This window comes from Ambystoma mexicanum, chromosome 1p, assembly GCF_040938575.1.
Source record: "Ambystoma mexicanum isolate Mex_15411 chromosome 1p, UKY_AmexF1_1, whole genome shotgun sequence".
Classification (NCBI taxonomy): domain Eukaryota; kingdom Metazoa; phylum Chordata; class Amphibia; order Caudata; family Ambystomatidae; genus Ambystoma; species Ambystoma mexicanum.
In genome coordinates this window covers 160,308,953-160,327,560 of record NC_090921.1, presented here as the reverse complement: position 1 = coordinate 160,327,560, position 18,608 = coordinate 160,308,953, and the positions used below count along the sequence as shown (strand labels likewise).

General features: G+C 47.7%; 1 protein-coding gene across 1 annotated transcript in view; it reads right to left on the bottom strand.

Annotated features, from left to right (window-relative positions):
* Positions 1-1,044: 1,044 nt before the first annotated feature.
* Positions 1,045-18,608, bottom strand: part of ELP5 (elongator acetyltransferase complex subunit 5) — a 176,369-nt gene continuing 158,805 nt past the window's right edge. The window contains exons 5-8 of the mRNA XM_069645816.1: positions 15,935-16,134; positions 15,496-15,588; positions 14,380-14,480; positions 1,045-2,147 (exon numbers count right to left, since the gene is read on the bottom strand). Coding sequence (XP_069501917.1) covers positions 2,039-2,147; positions 14,380-14,480; positions 15,496-15,588; positions 15,935-16,134 — 503 coding nt within the window. The 3' untranslated portion in view covers positions 1,045-2,038. The remainder of the gene's footprint in view (positions 2,148-14,379; positions 14,481-15,495; positions 15,589-15,934; positions 16,135-18,608) is intronic.

The window sequence follows — 18,608 nt, the reverse complement described above, 5'->3', positions numbered from 1 at the left end:
GGCGGTGAGTGACTGGATGGGGAGCAACTGGCTGAAGCTCTGGTCTCCTGACTTCTGGCCCTCTGAGCTTGGCTCCTGCCCTACACCTGTTCTAGTAGTTAGGTACCTGGGGTTCATATTACCCGAGTCTTTGTCTGCCACAGCTCAAGTCAGCTCGATATGTAAATCTGGCTACTTCCATCCCAGATCATTGAAGAAGGTTTTGCCCTTTCTTCCGGTGAACCTCCGCCCCTTGGTGGTGTCCTCACTACCACTAAGCAAGCTCGACTATTGCAACTCATTGTTTTTGGCCCAGCCAGTTTACATCATCCATCGGCTCCAGCTGCTACAGAATTCAGCAGCTCGTGTGGCCACTAACACTGCTCATGAGATGCACATATCCCCAGTCATGCAGTCACTTCACTGGCTACCGATTCAAAAGCGGATTATGTTTAAATCCCTCTCTATTGTCCAGTGTGCCTTCTATGGTGTGGGACCGGAATTTCTCCAGGAGAAGTTTCAACACTACCTACCGGGCCGCTCATTAAGATTGGAAAAGCCTGACTGCCGATTATCCCTTGGTTTCGCTGTGCCCGTATGTGTGGCAGCTCCTTCTTGGTCGCAGCGGCCAAGCTGTGGAACGCCCTACCCGTCCCGATTCGGGCCACTAGTAACCATTTCAGTTTTCGACGGCTGCTGAAAACATACCTGTTTAAGTCCTCTCGCCCCCGATGCCCTCCAGCGCCATGATGTGTATTGTGAACGAGAGCTTTAGAAAATCCATTAACATAACATAACATTCCATTGACGCCTGCCTGGCCTGCAAAGCAGATTCAGGAGGACACCCCACCCTGACAGTGCCTGTCTGGGTGGGGTGCACCCACACAGATGAACACAGGCACAAGAGAACACCACCACTTTCATACCTCACTAGCTACACGCAATGCATGCACATAAAGTAGCAACATGAATCCTCCGTCCCAGACAGACATGAGAGCCTCATAACATCCCATACACAAGAGCCTCACACTCACTCCTTCATCCAGATAAAGGTATGCAAAGGAATTATTTTCAAACATTTTAATTCAACATTTCACTGCATTAAAAGCAAAATGGCGATAAAAGGATTGATGAAAATATTAAGATTGAGTAAAAGATGTAGGTGAGCAGAGAATCATTTTGTGGAGCAGCCACACCATATAGCTAAAAAACACAAACATACCAGGTCAAGCCAACCTGATCCAAGTACACTAGCTGACACCTATGGGCACAGGCAGCTTGTATTCTGTGGGCACAGCTAGTCCCTAATTAAAGAGCCCCTTTCTCTGCTGTATACCCTCCATCTTTTTCACGGCCATCCCAAAGCACCAATGGACTAGCACAGCTCTGTCCAAAGAAGTGCCCTGCCATGTGCATGCATCGTTTGCTAATAGGAATCCACTACAGCTGATAGAGCAACCATGTCTGTTCTTCTCTGGTGTTGTCTAATATACTACCTGTTCTCCCTGGCACAGTCCTCCATCGTACTGTCTGCACCTCCAGGTAGAGGAACTTCCTCCCGAATGCTAGCAGCCTGTATCAGAACACTTCCTCGTGGCATCGTCCCCCATCGCATGATATGCACCCTGTGGTAAAGGCGGACCTTCATTTCTGTACACACACCCCAAAAATAGGCTGGTTATATGCCATCTCTCCAGCTACGCCACTTATTCTTGTCAGTTGCCAGTCATATTACTCCTCGACACATGCAGGTATGGACCTCACCTGCTCAAACAGTCCTCAAATTCTTTTTGCACTCCCGAGTTTGGGGAGTTCCTGCATGCCAACCTTCACATGGTTATATACTGTTAGGTATGAACAGCTCCCTCCCTCCTACTCCCACAGCCCTTCCACCCACTCATATCCCCAGCTCATCCCTGCATTCTCTTTCACACCCCAGGACAAGGCCAGTTCCTTCATGAACTGCCCATCATATGACTACCGGGGGAAGGAACCAATTACCCTTTCCCCATTATATTCCACAGAGGGACATGTCTTTCACTGGCAGACTCCCCCAGAATCACACATCCAAATCATCGTCTGGATCCTCATCGTCGATGTCATCCACAGAATCAGGCTCATAATAGATCATTCCGCCGCCTCCGCGAGACTGGAGCAGAGAGGACTTCCTGCAAGAAGGAAACACCACAGAGTGATTTGTTTATATGTGCATTGACCAGAGAGTGCAACGGCAACTGTATGAACGCAGCTACCAACGTACAGTCAGGACATTTAGTTAGTTGGATGAGTCATTATAAGATAAGCCACAGCACAAAGTCCAAATGATATAAAATCTTTACAATACATTCTAAAAACACACATCATGTACGCCGATGGAGGCGTGGCAAGTGCATTATCAGAGGAGATGTAAGAGTGCCTCTGGTCAGGCTGCAGTTTGGCAATCTTCTTCACGTTGGGTCATGCTAGACATCCAGCAAGGAAATGGCATACACAGTTTTGAAGAGTATCTTGTCTTGGATGGGAAGCTGGTGTAATTTTCTTAGGATGGGGAGATGGGGCCAAATGTCTTAGATCCTGTTATGAGACGTGCAGAGGCATGTTGAACAGGGTTAAGGTATGGCCGTGGTCTCGACTGTGGTTCTAAAACCCGTTTTATCTTCTGGAGGAGTGCTAGTTCATATCAGGCGTTTGGGCTTTTTTGTGGATATGCTGCTGGAAGGAGAGATTACGGTTAATATGAACCTGAGCTATTTGGCACATGGGGCCAACTGAAGTGTGTATCCAGCAAGGTGCACGCTTTGGATGACATTCTGTTTCGACAGATGTCCTAGTAGGACAAATTCCATTTTGGTGCGTTTGAGTTTCAGGTAGTGGTATAAATGAGTATTGTTGGTGTATTGGTGAACTGAGAAGCGACCCAAATGATTCCAAATAGAGATTGAAGATGACTGGGGAGACTAATGAGCTCTATGGGACCCAGGTTGTGACTAGGCGATGTCTAGCCCTGAAATTACCCATGTGGACTGCTTATCTGTCCGACAGATAGAAGTCTAACCCAGTTGAGCACTGTACCTGTGAATTCATTCTATCTGCAAGTATGTAAATAGGTGTGACGTGGCCCACCTGGTCAAACACAGAAAAGAGGTCAAGGACCAAGAGGCAGAAGTCACCTTTATCCATGATTTGGAGAGCATCATCTATAAACTGGATGGTGGCAATTTGCATGTTGCATCTGGATCTAAATCCAGATTGGCAGTCACAGTACATAATATGATTGCGGAGTTGGTTGGCAACTGCCTTCTGAATGATTTACCAATGAATGGAAGGCTAGTGTGTAGAGGGGGCTTTCTAGTGAGTGGGCAGATTATTCCTGTTCTGTTTTTAAGGTGCTCAGGAAGGTGCCATGATTGAGCAAAGCATTGACTACGTGGCAAGGGGTGGGGCGAGGGCAGATCCTGAGAACTGTTTCATGGTGGCAGAGGGGGGGATATTGTCCTTTTTTGAGGTAAGTTATCTAAGTGTACCAGCAAGGTCTTTGTGGTTGAGAGGTGTGAAGGTTGTCCAGGGTTGTGCTGCATGAGGTGGGATCGTGAGCAAGTAGCTAGCGATTTTGACACATCAGTATACTGTCTCATTTCATCTATCTCAGTGATGACAAAATTAGTGTGCTACATTTTTCAGTAAACTCGGGGATTACTGCGTTTGGCTGCCACAAAGAGGGTTTTACTTGAGTTGGAGCTGTTTTGGTGTAACATGCCATTTTAGCTTCAGTGTTGGGAGCCCAGCGAGCAGCCTTTAAAGCGAGGAGGCCTTCGTGCTGTGTTTTGGCCACCGTCTGTCTTTGGTTCGGATAATGTGTTTGTCAGTTTCTGGACATAACAAGGGGTGGAGGGTTTGACCCTGGTGCAGCGTTGTTTTAGGGGGGCATGCAGGCCTACCAGTTCCTTCATGGTTTGGTTGAAGGTTGGTTGTTGGGGTGGCTAGCATTCTAAGACTGTATTCTAGTGTTTCTAAGAAGATTTTAAAGGAGCGGCAGGAAGACCATGGGCTTCCTCTGTGACTTGTTAGTTGGGTAGGAGTTCAGGAAGGTAGGAAGGGCAGCATTTTGCCCTATCAAGTGGGATCAGATTTAGCCATTTCACATGGGTGACTGGGAGAAGACCAGGTCGAGTATGTTGCCCCTGCTGTGCGTAGAGTTTAGTGCATTTTGTTTTATCTTAATGTATACTGAGAGATGATAGAGAGAATTACTGGTGCTTCTGGTGGCTTGGGTTCTTGGTAAGTTGAGATCACCAAGAAAGATTTTTGTTGATAATGTTAATAGGGATGTAAGATTACCTAGGAAGCTTGACAGAAGATCAATTGCACGGTCTACCTACCAAAATAATACATATAACAGCACCTTTTCAAGAATATGCCTAACGTCAGATTCTGAATGAGAAACAGCCGGCAGGATTTTCAGAGAGTTTGTTGTCACCCAAATGCAACAAAGTATTTTCTCAATCAGATCCTGACAAGGACCAAAAGCAAGAGTAGCAGAGGCCAGGCTTCAACCATGGAAACCCAGAGGCAAGGGAGGAAGGTGCATATAAAAATCACCTGCGACAGCCTTATCCTTCTGGGTATAAAAACTTGGGTTATTCACAATTCAAAGCTTCATACTTCCATCAGTTGCTCTCTGGTCAAGCGCTCTTCCCCCGTACCCTCTCTAGACCTCCAGTTCAATTTTCTTTCAGGTCACTCTGGTAAGGTCAGATAAGTGCTTTATAATTAGGGTTTCCTGGTTTAGTGTTTATGTTCTCCAATGTTGGTGGAAGTGCTTACCCATTATTTTCTTTAAAAAATAGCAGACAACTGTGTTTTTCCAGTTTAAACAAAAATATAATTTGATTGCATTTATTTTATGCATAATTCCTTTGAAACAAAAATAAAACCTTACAGCTTATTCTTATGCATCCCTAGTGTAACAAAGCCCTAGATGTTGTCAATTCTTCCCAAGGGGATCCTCTTCCCATGAGGCCAGGGAGATGAGGCCACTACCCGATAGTCCCCCTGGGGTGGTACACAGTGGTAGGATTTCATTGGGAGAGACTCCCCCTCTGGGCATAGGGGCAGACATCTAGGGAGAACGCAATATCACCACCTCTCAATCACCCGTCCTGAACCTAAATTTATGGTGCACCCCAGTAATATACCCAACCACCCCATGTACCTGTGTATGGCCAGTGACATAAGATCCACTGAGACGAAGAGCCCAGACTACCCAAGTAAGACTTACATCACAAAGACTGGGACAAGAGGGAGGTGCGGTACCATGAAGATCACTACCAAAAGTAGGTGTGAGCATTCTAGTCCTCCACTAAGGGTCACTACCAACACCAACCTAAAAACAGAAGATAGAGTCGAGGACCGGGCTGTAGACAGGGACGTTGTCAGTAGGAAGCGGCCTCTCTACCGGGTCTGACGTGGAAGGACCTATCTGGTGGCTGGAAGAAGAACAGCCAGACTGGAGAAAGCAGAGGGACTGCATGGTCCGGAGCGGGTGGAAACGCTGGAGGAAACAAGCAGTTGCGGAGCTGCGGACTGAAGGAAGAAGTACACCAAGGCAGCAAGAAGCCTAAGAACGAGTCCCAGGACAGACCAGAGCCTGCTGAGACGTTCCTAAAGGTAGGGAAGAAACCGTGCCAGCTGGTGGGCACCAAAAGGAGTGTTGGCACTTGAGGGGAAATGTCAGAGAAACCCAACATGAGAGTAGGGGTCATAATAGACCTCCAGAGAGAGGGAGAAATATTGTGATTGGAAAAAGGGAGGAACTCCCGAAGAGGGGACAGTACATAACCACACAGTGTTATAATGAACTAAGAGTGAGTCAAGAGAACTTTGCAAATCATCTTCATGACAGTACTTGGCAGGATAGTGAACCAGGTCTGTCCAATGAGTTGTATAGAGAAATACGGGTCTGGGACCCACAAGCAAAGAAGGTAAGCGAGATCAACCCTCTTCCTCGTGGCAGTACTTGGCAAGCCAGAAGGGCAAGTGGGCTATACTGGGGAAGCCTGGGTCAAGGATCATACTTGTGCATGAACTGTTGGGAAAGAAAGAAAAGTGTGAAACAAGGATCACCAGGGGAAGGGAGTCATTCCCCCTGGGTACAGCCGAGTGTGATGTGACTGAGAAACCAAGATACCAGGAGAAGGGAGTCATTCTCCTGGTAATGCTACATCTACAGGAAAAGGGACAATCTAATCAAGAAGCCAGAGAAAGTGAGTCATTCCCCTTAGTTTTGTGTGAGCAACAGTGAAAGCCAGAGACCAGGAGAAGGGAGTCATTCTCCTGGTACTTGAATCTGCAAAGAAAGATCAAACCACAGGAAATTATGATCCAGAGGAAGTTAGTCATTCCAGCTGGGGTGAGGAACAGAGAACATTTCAGATACCGAGTGTTACAGGAGCGACAGTCCTTTATCTGGGAAGTATTGGCACCAGGGTAAGGGAGTCATTTCTCTGGTTAAGAACTTGCAACCAGAACTGTGCTACCCAGTCCAGGCGAAGGTAGTCATTCTCCTGGACCAGGAACACCGACACCACCTTCTAGTTTAGTTATAGTGCAAGGGACAGAATTAGAGATTTTGACACGACAGTGGACTCTTTAATTTTCAAGGACATGTTTTCGTTATGCGAATTCAGGATTCCAAATCACAGATGTAACTCTGCTCTACAGTCATATTTTGCTGCAAATGTTGCTTTCTTGGGTCCAGATACCAAATACAACTTGGCCAGACTAGTATTTGTTAGAGAATCATTGTAATACAAGATGGGATTTGATCAAATAGACCATTTGGATCATCTCTGAGGAGTGGCTAACAAACGTTTTTCAGCCTTGTAGCTTTAGCTTTGGGTGCCAATAATTAACTCCAAATTGCTACGTGCTAAGATACATGACAGATACAATAAATAATTATAATGGGGAACATCATATGGTCTATTTCAGTTTGGATCATAGCGAGGAACAAAAATGCCTGAAAATGTCCACTAGAGGGTAGCACTGACCTTGCTTTTAATTGTCAATTTAATACAGGAACACATGTGTTGCAAGGTCAGTGCTGCCAACTTGAGCACATTTTTTGACATTTTCGGATAAACCCCTAAAAGAGAAAATTATTTGCATGTGACAGAAATCCAAATAAATTAGATTTTACAGAACTTCAAAAGTGTTATTTATCAACAACAAGGCAGGCAGGGGTATGCTGCTTCAGTATGAATCAATAATTAGTAACAAGGCCCTCTATTTTCCCCATCTAAGGAACAGAAGGTTTTCTGAACTTCATTTTAGACTGCGGTTCGTATAGCGGTTTGTATAAAACATTCTTCCAGAGACTCTATGGAAAGATTGCAATCCCTTTAAGAATGGACACAGTGATAGGAAATCTTGCAAATGGCTCTCCCGTCGACAAAAAATAGACTTAAAAACCATTTGCCTCACATACAAGGCCTTAAACCACCTAGCCCCACAATATCTTACTAATAAATTCACCATGAAACCCGCCACCAGAACCACTAGATCCTCCAACTCTTTATGCTTGACAGTGCCCATAGTCCTCCTAAAAAGAGCTGGAGGGGCTAGCTTCACAGTACTTGCCTCCCAACTCTGGAACACCCTACCACTCAACATTAAAACTATCGAGTCCTTCCAGATCTTCAGGAAAGATGTTATCGGCTGGCTCCTGAACAATGAGTAGCACCACTAATTTCCGGCTACACTTCCTTCTGCTTAGATATATGTGTGAACTCTGTAAACCACTGCATCTAAAACTGTATTACCACTTAGATATCTGCGTACACCTCCCACTGCTCAAACATGTCTGTATACTTCAGAATTTTGATATTGGCAATTGTCATTGCCGTGTGTTCTATGTGAATGTATGTTGATATTGATGGATATATGTCTGTGTAAAGTATAAAGGTTTGAATAAACCGAATATAAAAATAAAAAAAATAAAACCAATGTCACACAAAGTTATGTGGATGTGTGTGCAAATGACATGATGGCTGAACAGGTCAATCAGCTCAAGAAAAAAACCAATTTCTGACACACAACCACTAAGACCTATGTATATGACAACCTGTCCCCGATAGTACTAAGTGACACATTCCAAACCACAATTGGACACAGTGAGGAGGCTGCACTGGAATATGTAGGCAAGCATCCTGTGTGTCATCCACATAAAGCCAGACAGCCTGTTGTATAGGCGACATTATCTGCTCCAGTGTTACCATTTTGATTATTTAAGGGAGGGGAGAATTGCAGTGGGAAAGAAGGAGGATTAGCCTGCATGAGGCCTGGTCCTTCTCAACTATGAAGAGGCGAGAATGGAAACCTTGACCTTCCCCTGAGGGAGAGTTCTCCTAGCCCCATCCCTGAGTCTAGCAGTAAAGAGAGCATGTGAGAGGGGGAAGAGAGGGAGGCGATATCCCAGACAGATGACAGAGGGCCCAGGAGTTCCAGATGATCATCCTCTTGGCTGGCAGGCTGAGGGACCCATGTCCTCCTGCTGGAGTGGCATGGGTCATCTGCTGATAAACCTCTTTGCTTGGCCTTCGAGGAGGGGAAGGAGCCTTTGGCATGTTGTTGCTTCCATGGAGGAGCACCAGAGAAACGGTCCAGCCGATCCCAGTTCAATCTCCTAAACGGCCTGAAATGGAAATGGTTCATGTGGATTGACAAAGCCAACCCAGTGGGAGGGTTCTGAGAGGCCAACCTAGTCCGTGAACACAGTATTGGACACTTAGTCTAGTCAAACTCAAAGTAAGGTAGAATGAGCACTAAAGGCAGACCTAAGGAGATTTGGGAGAGGGTTATAAGTACAGTTAACCATGCATAAAACTATCTAATATTTCAGTACGCACAAAAAACACTAAACCGGTTAAATCTAAGAAAAACATATATTACCAAAACACAGAAATATACATACACAGAAATATACACACAAGTTGTTAGCCACAACGTGAGACTACCTACACTGTACACTAAGAACCCAGTAAAGCAAAGAACACTGTAGCAAGTGAAAAGACAAATGCAACACACATATACCATGTCTTATAAATCATAAGGCAGCTGCCCTTCTTTAGCAGTCCTTCCCTATGAGGTAAGTAGGCCTTCTCGGGAAGTCACTGTCCTACGTACGTACCTGAGAGGTGGGTAGGAAGTCTGAAGGGTTCCACTGCACAACTTGTAGCTAAGTCTAGACATCGCAGACCTCATCACTGTCCAGAACCTTGACTTCCTAGCTATTACCGAAACCTGGTTACATGATGCCTCTGGCCCACTCCTCGCTCTATCCATACCTACGGGCTATACCATTATTAGAAACGACCGCCACTCCAACTTGACGAAAGGAGGAGTCGTCGCTTTTATACATAGTGACAAAATCGTTATGAGAGCTGCTCCCCACACACAACTTAGTTCTGCAGAATCTCTCTCAGTGAAACTATCGCTCTCCCCTACCAATACAGCAACACTCCACCTTATATACAGACCTCCAGGCCCACTGGCTCTTTCATTGATGATGTTGCCTCCACCCTGTCGACTAACACTAAGCCCAACTCTCAGATATTGCTACTAGGCGACCTCAACCTAGGCCTCTCAGATCCCAAGGACCACATGGCCGCTGAAGTAGACACCACCCTCTCCAACCTAGGCTTCCAGCAGCGCATTCGTGACCCCACACACATCAAAGGTAGAACGCTCGACTGGCTAGCCGACCTCAACTGTAACACCAATGTCACTTCTAACAATGCCTGCGCCTAGTCCGACCATCATGTTATTACCTTCCTCCTACCAGCCACCAACCCCCAGCCCACACCTACAATAGCCCCCGCTATACCTACCAGAAACAAAAAAGATATCATCAGGGAGAAATTGCTTCCTCTCATCCTCCCTTGTCTGAACACTCCTGCTGCACAGCACAAAGATAAGGACCCTACTGCCTTAGTAGACACTTATAACAGCCTAATGACCATTGCCATTGAGAGCATAGCTCCACTAAAGATCCGCAAAGCCACACAACAGTCCCACCTGAACTCCTGGTTCATCCCGCAGCTCAACGCTCTGCGCAAAGAAAAGCGCAAGGCCGAAGCCCTTTGGAAAAGTCACCCTAGCGCAACTAATAAAGCCTCCCTTCTGATTACCTCTCTTAATTATAAGGAGGCCATACTAAAAGCCAAAAAGGAGACATACAATTCACGAATATCCCAGGCAGAATCTAACACTAGAGAATTATTCAAAATCCTCAAAGAGTTAGAATCTCCCTCACCCGCCCCGGACACGTGCACCAAGGACAGCACCTGGTGCAACAACATACAAAACGCCCTTCTTAACAAAATATCCACCTTGCAATCCAAAATCAACGCCAAACAAAATACCCTCCACACCCCTATATTTAGCAATACCAGGCCACCTAAAATAACTACCCCTGACTCCCCGGTGCCGTTCAGCTTCACACCGCTCTCCGTTCTGGAGGTTGAAAAAATCATTTGCAACTTAAAACCTTCGAACTGCCAAGGGGACGCTTGTCCAGCCCCAATCATTAAGGCTTCGGCTCATGACCTCGCCCCTTTTATCACCACTTTTATTAATGCTTCCTTTCAATCGGGAGTGGTCCCCAATAACCTGAAGGATGCTTGGGTCATTCCTCTCCTAAAAAAACCCACCTTAGACCCAGAGGTTCCAACCAATTACAGGCCCATCACAACGGTCCCATTTCTGCTAAAAATCCTAGATAGAGCAGCCTACCTCCAGATACAGAACTATCTGGAATCAAACAACCTATTAGGCACGAGACAATCCGGCTTCAGACCGAAGCACGGCACGGAGACTGCCCTCCTCGATCTAAAAACCCAAATCGAGGATCTCAAAGACAAAGGGAAACTAGCCCTCTTACTACTCTTAGACCTATCGGCTGGCTTCGATCTGGTTAATCACCAAATCCTCTGTCACCACCTAAAAACTGCAGCTCACTTCTCCGACATGGCCACAAACTGGATTCAATCCTTCTTGGATAACAGACAGATGAGGGTATTCTCGCCCACCTCCGCAGCTAACCCCGCACCAGTCCCTTGCGGAGTCCCCCAGGGTTCGTGTGTATCCCCTACCCTCTATAATGTATTTACTAAACCTTTATTTGATGTGCTTGACTATCTGGGTGTCACCTACACAAACTATGCTGATGACACCCAGATACTCATCCCCATCACGGGTGATTACACAGTAGATTCAAAAGCCTTAAATGACGTTTACCATGTCATTCAAACATGGATGGCCCAACATGAGCTCTGTCTCAATGATGACAAGACAGAGCTCCTCATCCTAGGCACTCAGCAAAGACTAAACAAGCTGAACCCTATGTTCAGTTCCTTTAACATTGACGGAAATCTAATAAAAGTCTCCAAAGATACCAAAACGTTGGGAATCTACCTCGATTCCACCCTCTCCCTTCACAGACAAACAAATGCAGTTGCGGCCGCCGCCGCCTATACCTGCAAGCTGATCACAGCATGTCGTCCTTTTCTTTCCACGCACAACTGTACTACCCTTGCTAGGACCCTGGTCATGTCCAAACTGGACTACTGCAATGCACTGTACCAGGGCACTAATCAGGGTAACCTAGACAAGCTCCAGATCATACAAAATAACGCCATCAGGGCAGCCCTCAACATTCCCAGATCTGCACACATTTCGGATACCAGGAAGAACCTTCATTGGTTGTCAGTCACCCAAAGGATCTCACTAAAATCGCTTGCCCTAACCTACAAATGCATGAATAACCTGGCCCCCACTTATCTCTTCACACGTTTCACGCTTTACACCCCAGCTCGCTCACTTAGATCTACCCTGAACCAGAGCCTACTGATACCTAGATACAAGCTCCAAACAGCTGGTGGATCTAGCTTCCCAGTCCTGGCAGCCAAATTGTGGAACGCTGTCCCCTTGACTATCAGAAACCTCCCCTCCTTCAACCTATTCAAACACAGAGCCAAATGTTGGCTAGTCACTACCAATGCCCAAGCTACATTCTAAAACGTGATGCAATAACCTATGTATGGATGTACTATTCGACAAACCATGTATCGGTGCACTACTTACCTATGCCTACTTCTATGCTATATTTATTGACTGTTATATAATCACTGTATGCAATTTATGTAACCATTGCTTTCAAGATATGCGCCCGGTAGCCTCCGGGCCTTGTTTGCGCTATACAAATAAATAAATACAAATACAAATATTTGAAGTACCTTTGCAGATAAAAGGTAAGTAGTGAATTCAGGAGTACACGCTCAATCCTACCACAAGTGTTATGGGAGTGAACTTTTCACCCATACAATGATCATGGCGAGAGGGGGCAAGAACACAGTTGAGTAAACTCATGCCGATTACTCCGATTTTTTGAGTGCCCACTTATAAAGTACTCCAGCACTATATACCTAATCCTAGCCTACACAGACTCTCTGGAAGTCTTCAGGCGGCATAGGATAAGTTCCTGAGTGTCCAAAGGAGGGAGGTCCAGGAGAGGCCACCCAGCTAGGGAGTTCAAGACAAAGAAGGCAGTCAGTGGAAGACAAAAGCAGTTGCTGAAAAGGGGAGTAGAGCGACTCAAATCAGACACTAGAGTTCTGGGAGCAGCTACCACCTCTGAGGTCCAAGTGGACGCCACCCCAGAGGTACAGACCCGGACACCACTGACCTGTGCAAACCTTATGGGGGGTGGGAGGATATGTTGGGCAGAGTTAAAGATATCGAAGGGATGTTGGGCCTCCAACCCACTGGAAAGATGGAAACGGTCCCAAGTGACCGTAAATCACTGGGGAACATTTGCCTCACTGTCGTCAGGGTGGTCTGGTGGCGGGTTCAAGGGCAATCACCACCAGTTGTCTTTGGTTCCAGTGGAAACTTTCGACGGTAGGGGGTTGGGGGGGACAGCAGACTTGCTTCACGGTGAAGAACAGACCCTCACAGACAACTTTACCGATGCATGTCTTGCATTGGACCCGGACATGATCGGGAGGCACCGAGCAGCTGGCGGTTGGACTTCAGGCTCCTGACAGGCTCCTCTTTGGTGAAGGTCAGCAGAGCAGCTTTCTAGCATCACACCAGTGTCCAAAAGATGCACATGAAGAGTTCCAGCTGTTGGGGCGAATAGTAGTCCTTGCAGCAGAGCAAGGCTGGACCAGGGACCTGAAGAGAAAATGCAAAGATGCACGCTCCCACGGCTGAAAACAGCAATGAAGCTTAAGCAGGACAGCTGACTGGTCGTGCCCACCAGTCAGTGGGAGGAAGGCACCTCGCAGAGGGCTTGCCTGCTGAACATAAGGTCAAGATTAGCAATGCAAGAAATGAGGCTGAGCAAATGCTGGTTTCTGCAGCAGTCTTCTGGCATCTCTTGGTCGTCGTCTTCTTTGCATCTGTTCAACTCTAGTGGTCGACTCGGTTTCTGGGTCCAGCTCCCCTCCTTTTATCCAGAATTTAGGCTGGGCGGGGGGGTCACACCACCCTTCCAATAAGGAAGCTTGCAACATTCAAACTTGGCGATGGCTGTTCACTAGTGACAGCCAGCCCCCCAGAATCCGCCCAGCAACAGCAATGTCTCTACAGGAATGTGGATTAGGGACAGATAACCGCTCCCCATTTCCTGACAGCTCACACACAGGAGAACCATAGAAGGCTTGCTGCAAGAAGCCAGCCAAGGCGCATGAATGGGGAGGACCCTCGCCCATCATGAAAGGCCCATATTGAACAGGACTCAAAATGTAAGGAGAGCCCATTTTGTGCAAGGTTGATCGTGGTTGCCTGTTTCTCTAGAGGTTTGCCTTGGAGTTCCTGGTGTTACCCCTTGTAACATATTGGGAGGGGCAGGTGAAGCAGTCAATGAGTAGGGTGCAGACACTAGAGGCAGAATGTAGTGGGTAACACAGACCCATTTGCTGCCTGATAAAGCGGCTTTTATTAAACCCAAAGAACTTCAGCATAGAAGTCTCGGACAAGCAAGCCACCTGCAGGAGGGGCGGGTGGTAAGCGGTTGGGCAACCGGATATGCTGGTAGCATACTAATACCAGGAACAGAGTGCCACTTGCTTGCCTCCCTGCAATGGAGAGAAGTGGCTGAAGCAGGAAGGTACTGGAAGTCCCTTGGGCAGAGCTGTTGCTTTGACAAGCATTCTGGCCTCCTCACACCAGGGACTGATTTTCCAGGAACAGAAAAGATCGGGGCGAGGATATATACATGCTGTTGGGTGAATGTCTGACCACTCCTATGAGAAGATTAGCGAGCCTGTGTTGGCTGTGCTATAATGGCATGCCAAACAATATGAGACCCTAGGACAAAATGCTGGACTTCATACTCACTTTTCTGTGCTGAAGACATAGGGCAATGAGAGGCGCTCCTTGGCCTGGCGCGCCGCGTCTGACAAGTGGAGGTTAAACGTCAGGTTGGCAGCTGGATCCACCTGTGGGAAACACCAAAAGAGAGGCCATGTATCAGGTGGGAGACATGTGGAGGGGTAGGGTGTCGACGTCACTGATTCAAGACATCAGACGCAGCTGGGATCTTTGATTGGTATTCACCCCCATTAGCCAGCAATAGAGCAACCTTGGCACTAAAGCTGGGTCAAACACAGTCTAATCGCCCCCTGCGTTGTGGTAATACAGTGCTAGCGCTGGCACGCCTATTTTGTTATATATTTGTATTCACTTTGTACAGCTCCCGTCTCCTCACCCAAGGATAAAGAGCACTAGCTTACGCTTTTCCATAATCGCTCAGTACCCCTCTTGCACCTACTTAGGCCACCCAACCCTGAAAGGGACCGATTTGGCACTCTGTATCCGGGTGTTAAGCCCCAGAAGACAGCCGCCCCGCGCTAAAGGTGAAGATATGCTACTTCCTGGAGTGTTCTTCCTTGGTAGCACCACACCTCGTCATCTGCCCTACTGATGGGCAATTACTTTTCTCATACTTTACAGCAGTAAAGTCTGTTGCTCGTGTATTCTCACTAAAGTTATTTTCCCCTTGGGTTCTGGACGCCCGTAACCTCTCACGCCTGATCCCCAACCGTGAACACCTCAAATAGAGTTACTGCTGTTGCTGAAGGCAAAGATTGTGCTTTAAATCCCACCAACCTCCTAAATGGCCCACGCCTCATACTTAATGCACCTAATGTCTGGTGATGTATGCGGCTTATTACCATTAACTATTTGCTGGTTTAATTAGCCGATATATGTTTTGGAAACGAGCCTTGGTGTTGCGGAATTGTGTGGATCTGGGATGCAATGCCATTCATTTCAAGGCCAGTGCTCTGAGCTCATCAGATTCTAGGTGTGAAGGGTTAGACATCCTGTGTCCCCAAGCGATTCTCGCTCTTGCGTGTATGAGTGTGATTTATAAGCTGCAAACCTAGCAGGAGAGCCACAGAGCACTCTACGGGGACGCTACAGTCTCCTAAGGGGTTTCCTATGAGGGCATACCTCTGCAGCAGCCTCCAGGGCCTTCTCTGATTGGGGTGCTAAATGTTGCACAGTTTTCAGGGTAAATCCCTCAAGAACAGCAAAACACAGATCCTGAAAGAAGGACAATTAGGACAAATTACAAAACAGTTTTTCATCGAGGGACTTATCAACATTAATGCCAAACGTGCCCCATTGCATTCTGGGGATGGTAGTCCAGTCCTGCTTTAACCCTGCATTATTGTATTGGGATTATAATGGGGAAATCTACGACTACAGATCAGTAGGACGGAAATGGATCAGGGCATATTGGCACGGATGGTCATCACGCGCTGACCTTGTGGCCCGAGCCCCCAAACATGAACTGAACCCGCTTGCAAGAGCAGTACTCAGCTGAACACCCCCCCCCCCCCCTGCCCCGCACAGCCTGCTCCCTCTGAACCCCTGTCTTATACATTACCTGCTTGATGATCTTTCCAGTTTTCTTACGGTGCCGTACAGCTGCCATTGCCAGGGCTTCGCCGCCACATGCTGGGCTGATGTTGCTGGGAATTGGCATCAGTGTCACCACCGTACTAGCCAAGTGGCAGATGCTCGCCACCGCGGCAGGCTCGTGAAGGTCTTGGTGCACAAGAGCCAGGACTTGTCTGATTTTTGGTTCTGATGGAGAAGGAGGGAGAGGGTGGCAGGGGTTACTAGTGACAGGTGGCAGCAGGAACATCATACTATGATGCACAGGGTTCAGAAGAGGTTTAAAGGGAGGGTAAGATGGGGTGGGACAGTTATGGGAGCCAATCAGACAAAGTCAGTGACACCACTAACTCGGTCTGTCGATGGTAAAGGCAAAGAAAGCGCTGTACGACCCACATGCGGACCGACAGGTGCAGCACCGGGGGTAACGAGCGGGCGCGTGTGATCCACAGCCTTATGGGGCAAAGACCAGAAAACCGCAGCAATCAAAACTTTCAATTTAGACGTAGCTCACCTTTGCCCACTCTCGACACTGAAACAAGGCGTTCCAAAATAAAGTAACAAGTGTGGGTGCATTTAAACAATGCTGGCATTTATCAGCCCCAGACTCGCCCCATTGAAGGAGTTGAAGGCACCCCTCTACAAGGAGTTGCTCCTCCCGAACACCCATGTTATATTTCTATTTTATGCCGCGAGAGGTGCTATAGGGTTCACAGTGCTCGACCCAAACATCACACAGAAATCAGAAAGCCAGACCATCTCTCCATTTAGAACAGTCGTTCTCAGTTTCTTTTTTTTTGTTTACAAAATAGGGTGTGACTGTCAATTTGTCGGAGATCAGGTGGGAGACGATTCCATAATTGCATAACCTGGGGGGACACCCCCTGCACTCCCCACCTAGCCTGAGACAGGGTGGTCTACTCCGCTGGTTGCTTAATGATGCCTGGCTACCCATTCGCCCACCCTCGCATTCCTAAGCATCTGCGCTTCCCTCACCGTGTCCTTCCAGCTATCCCTTGTAATGCTCCCGATTGCTTCCTGAAGCACTCCACGCTCAATAAATACCCTAGTAACAGTAAGAGTAACTTCAGAGAGGTGCCTGCACTATGTCCAGGAATTGCATGCATGGAAGTACCTGTGATATCTCAATCCGTTCCTAGCAGCAAGGTGCGCCGCTCCGCTTCGTAAGTGCCTGTCCTGACTCCACGCCTCTACAACTTACCACCCACAGCCCAGGCGAATGCATTCTAGCACCAGGGGCACACAAGACATCCGTTCTGCACACAACCCCCTTGCCAGCCGAGACACAGAGCTCAGGGCACTACAAATTCACGAGCTCTCCCCCACCCTTCACTGCCAAGAGCATGGATTGGAGAAGCCTCAAGAGGACTGGCCTACGCCATTAGGAGACCCCGCGACAGGCTGCTTGGGGCAGAGGTGGGCACGTCCGGCTGACCCCAATCTCCAGAGTTCGTATAGGTCTTATTGGGTAGGCCTAGAAGCCCCCTTAGGAAGTCTGCCTGTACACCGCTGGCCAGAAGAGGCCAGAGGACAGTCACACACTGTGCTGGGCCTTTGCATCCAGATCCAGAGATAGGCCAGAGGAATGACAGGAACCCCAACTTCGGCACCTCGCTGTTTGACTAGCTTCCCAGTGCATGTGCACGTCAACCCCAGCCCACAACATCTACTATGCCAGCTCTGCCAATGCACCTCAAGCCTGAGCCGCAGCACCACACCCTGTTACTCCAAACGTTCCTTCACCCGTTCTTAACCTGCCCGATCTCCCGGGCTGCACTTCACCTCTAGCTCACATTCTCTCCCTCCCCTAAACCTCTGCCCCCATCGCACATCAGTCGCTCCTCTTCTTCGCTTGCGTGTTTGAGGTTTGCATTTTTAAATCTCGCCTGTCCCCGCCTTGCTACAGTCTCTCCCTCCTCACCCTTCCAGTTCCCCCTTATTCTCTTTGAGCTTCTAGCTCTCCGTTCACACCCTTTCCCCCCACTCCTACTATATTCTCGTCCTTTTAAGATGCCCTCGACCCATCCTTTGCTTTCTTCTCCAAACTTCTCATTTCCATCTCTGTTGTAATGACTTCCCCATCATCTGGCTCTCTGGCTCTTTTGCCTCTTCACTCCCAATCACGTTTCACACTTTTTCATTCGTCTTTGTTTTGTTTTCTTGCTTTTTCCTTCACTTTTACATGTTCTTCCTTCCCCACACCTATTCCCCTTCTTTGTTCTTTCCCTGCTTTCTCTCTAGACATTACAATTTCTCTTTCTGGCTCTTGAGCTTCCCTCGGCTCTCAGTTCCTGGCAGTATGCTGGAGCAAAAATAATGTTATGTTATTTGGCATTTATATAGCGCTCTATATATCATTGTATGATCTCAAAGCGCTGGTAGGCTGAACGTGCTCGGGGACCGTAGTCCAGGCCAGTTGAGAGAATAAGACGTTGCAGGGTGCTTGGGAGCACCAGTTATGTGTGCAGCTGATGCAGCTGCCTGATGGCAGCTGCATCCTAGCATTAGGTGTGGTGGTATTGATTTCAGTTGAATGTGTGCAGTCTGGCGGGTGGACACCAAGACTGGGTTCTGGCTGCGCTGGGCCTGTGTAGGACGCTTATGTGTTGTGCAGCTAGGCCGGTTTGTCACTGGGTATAGCT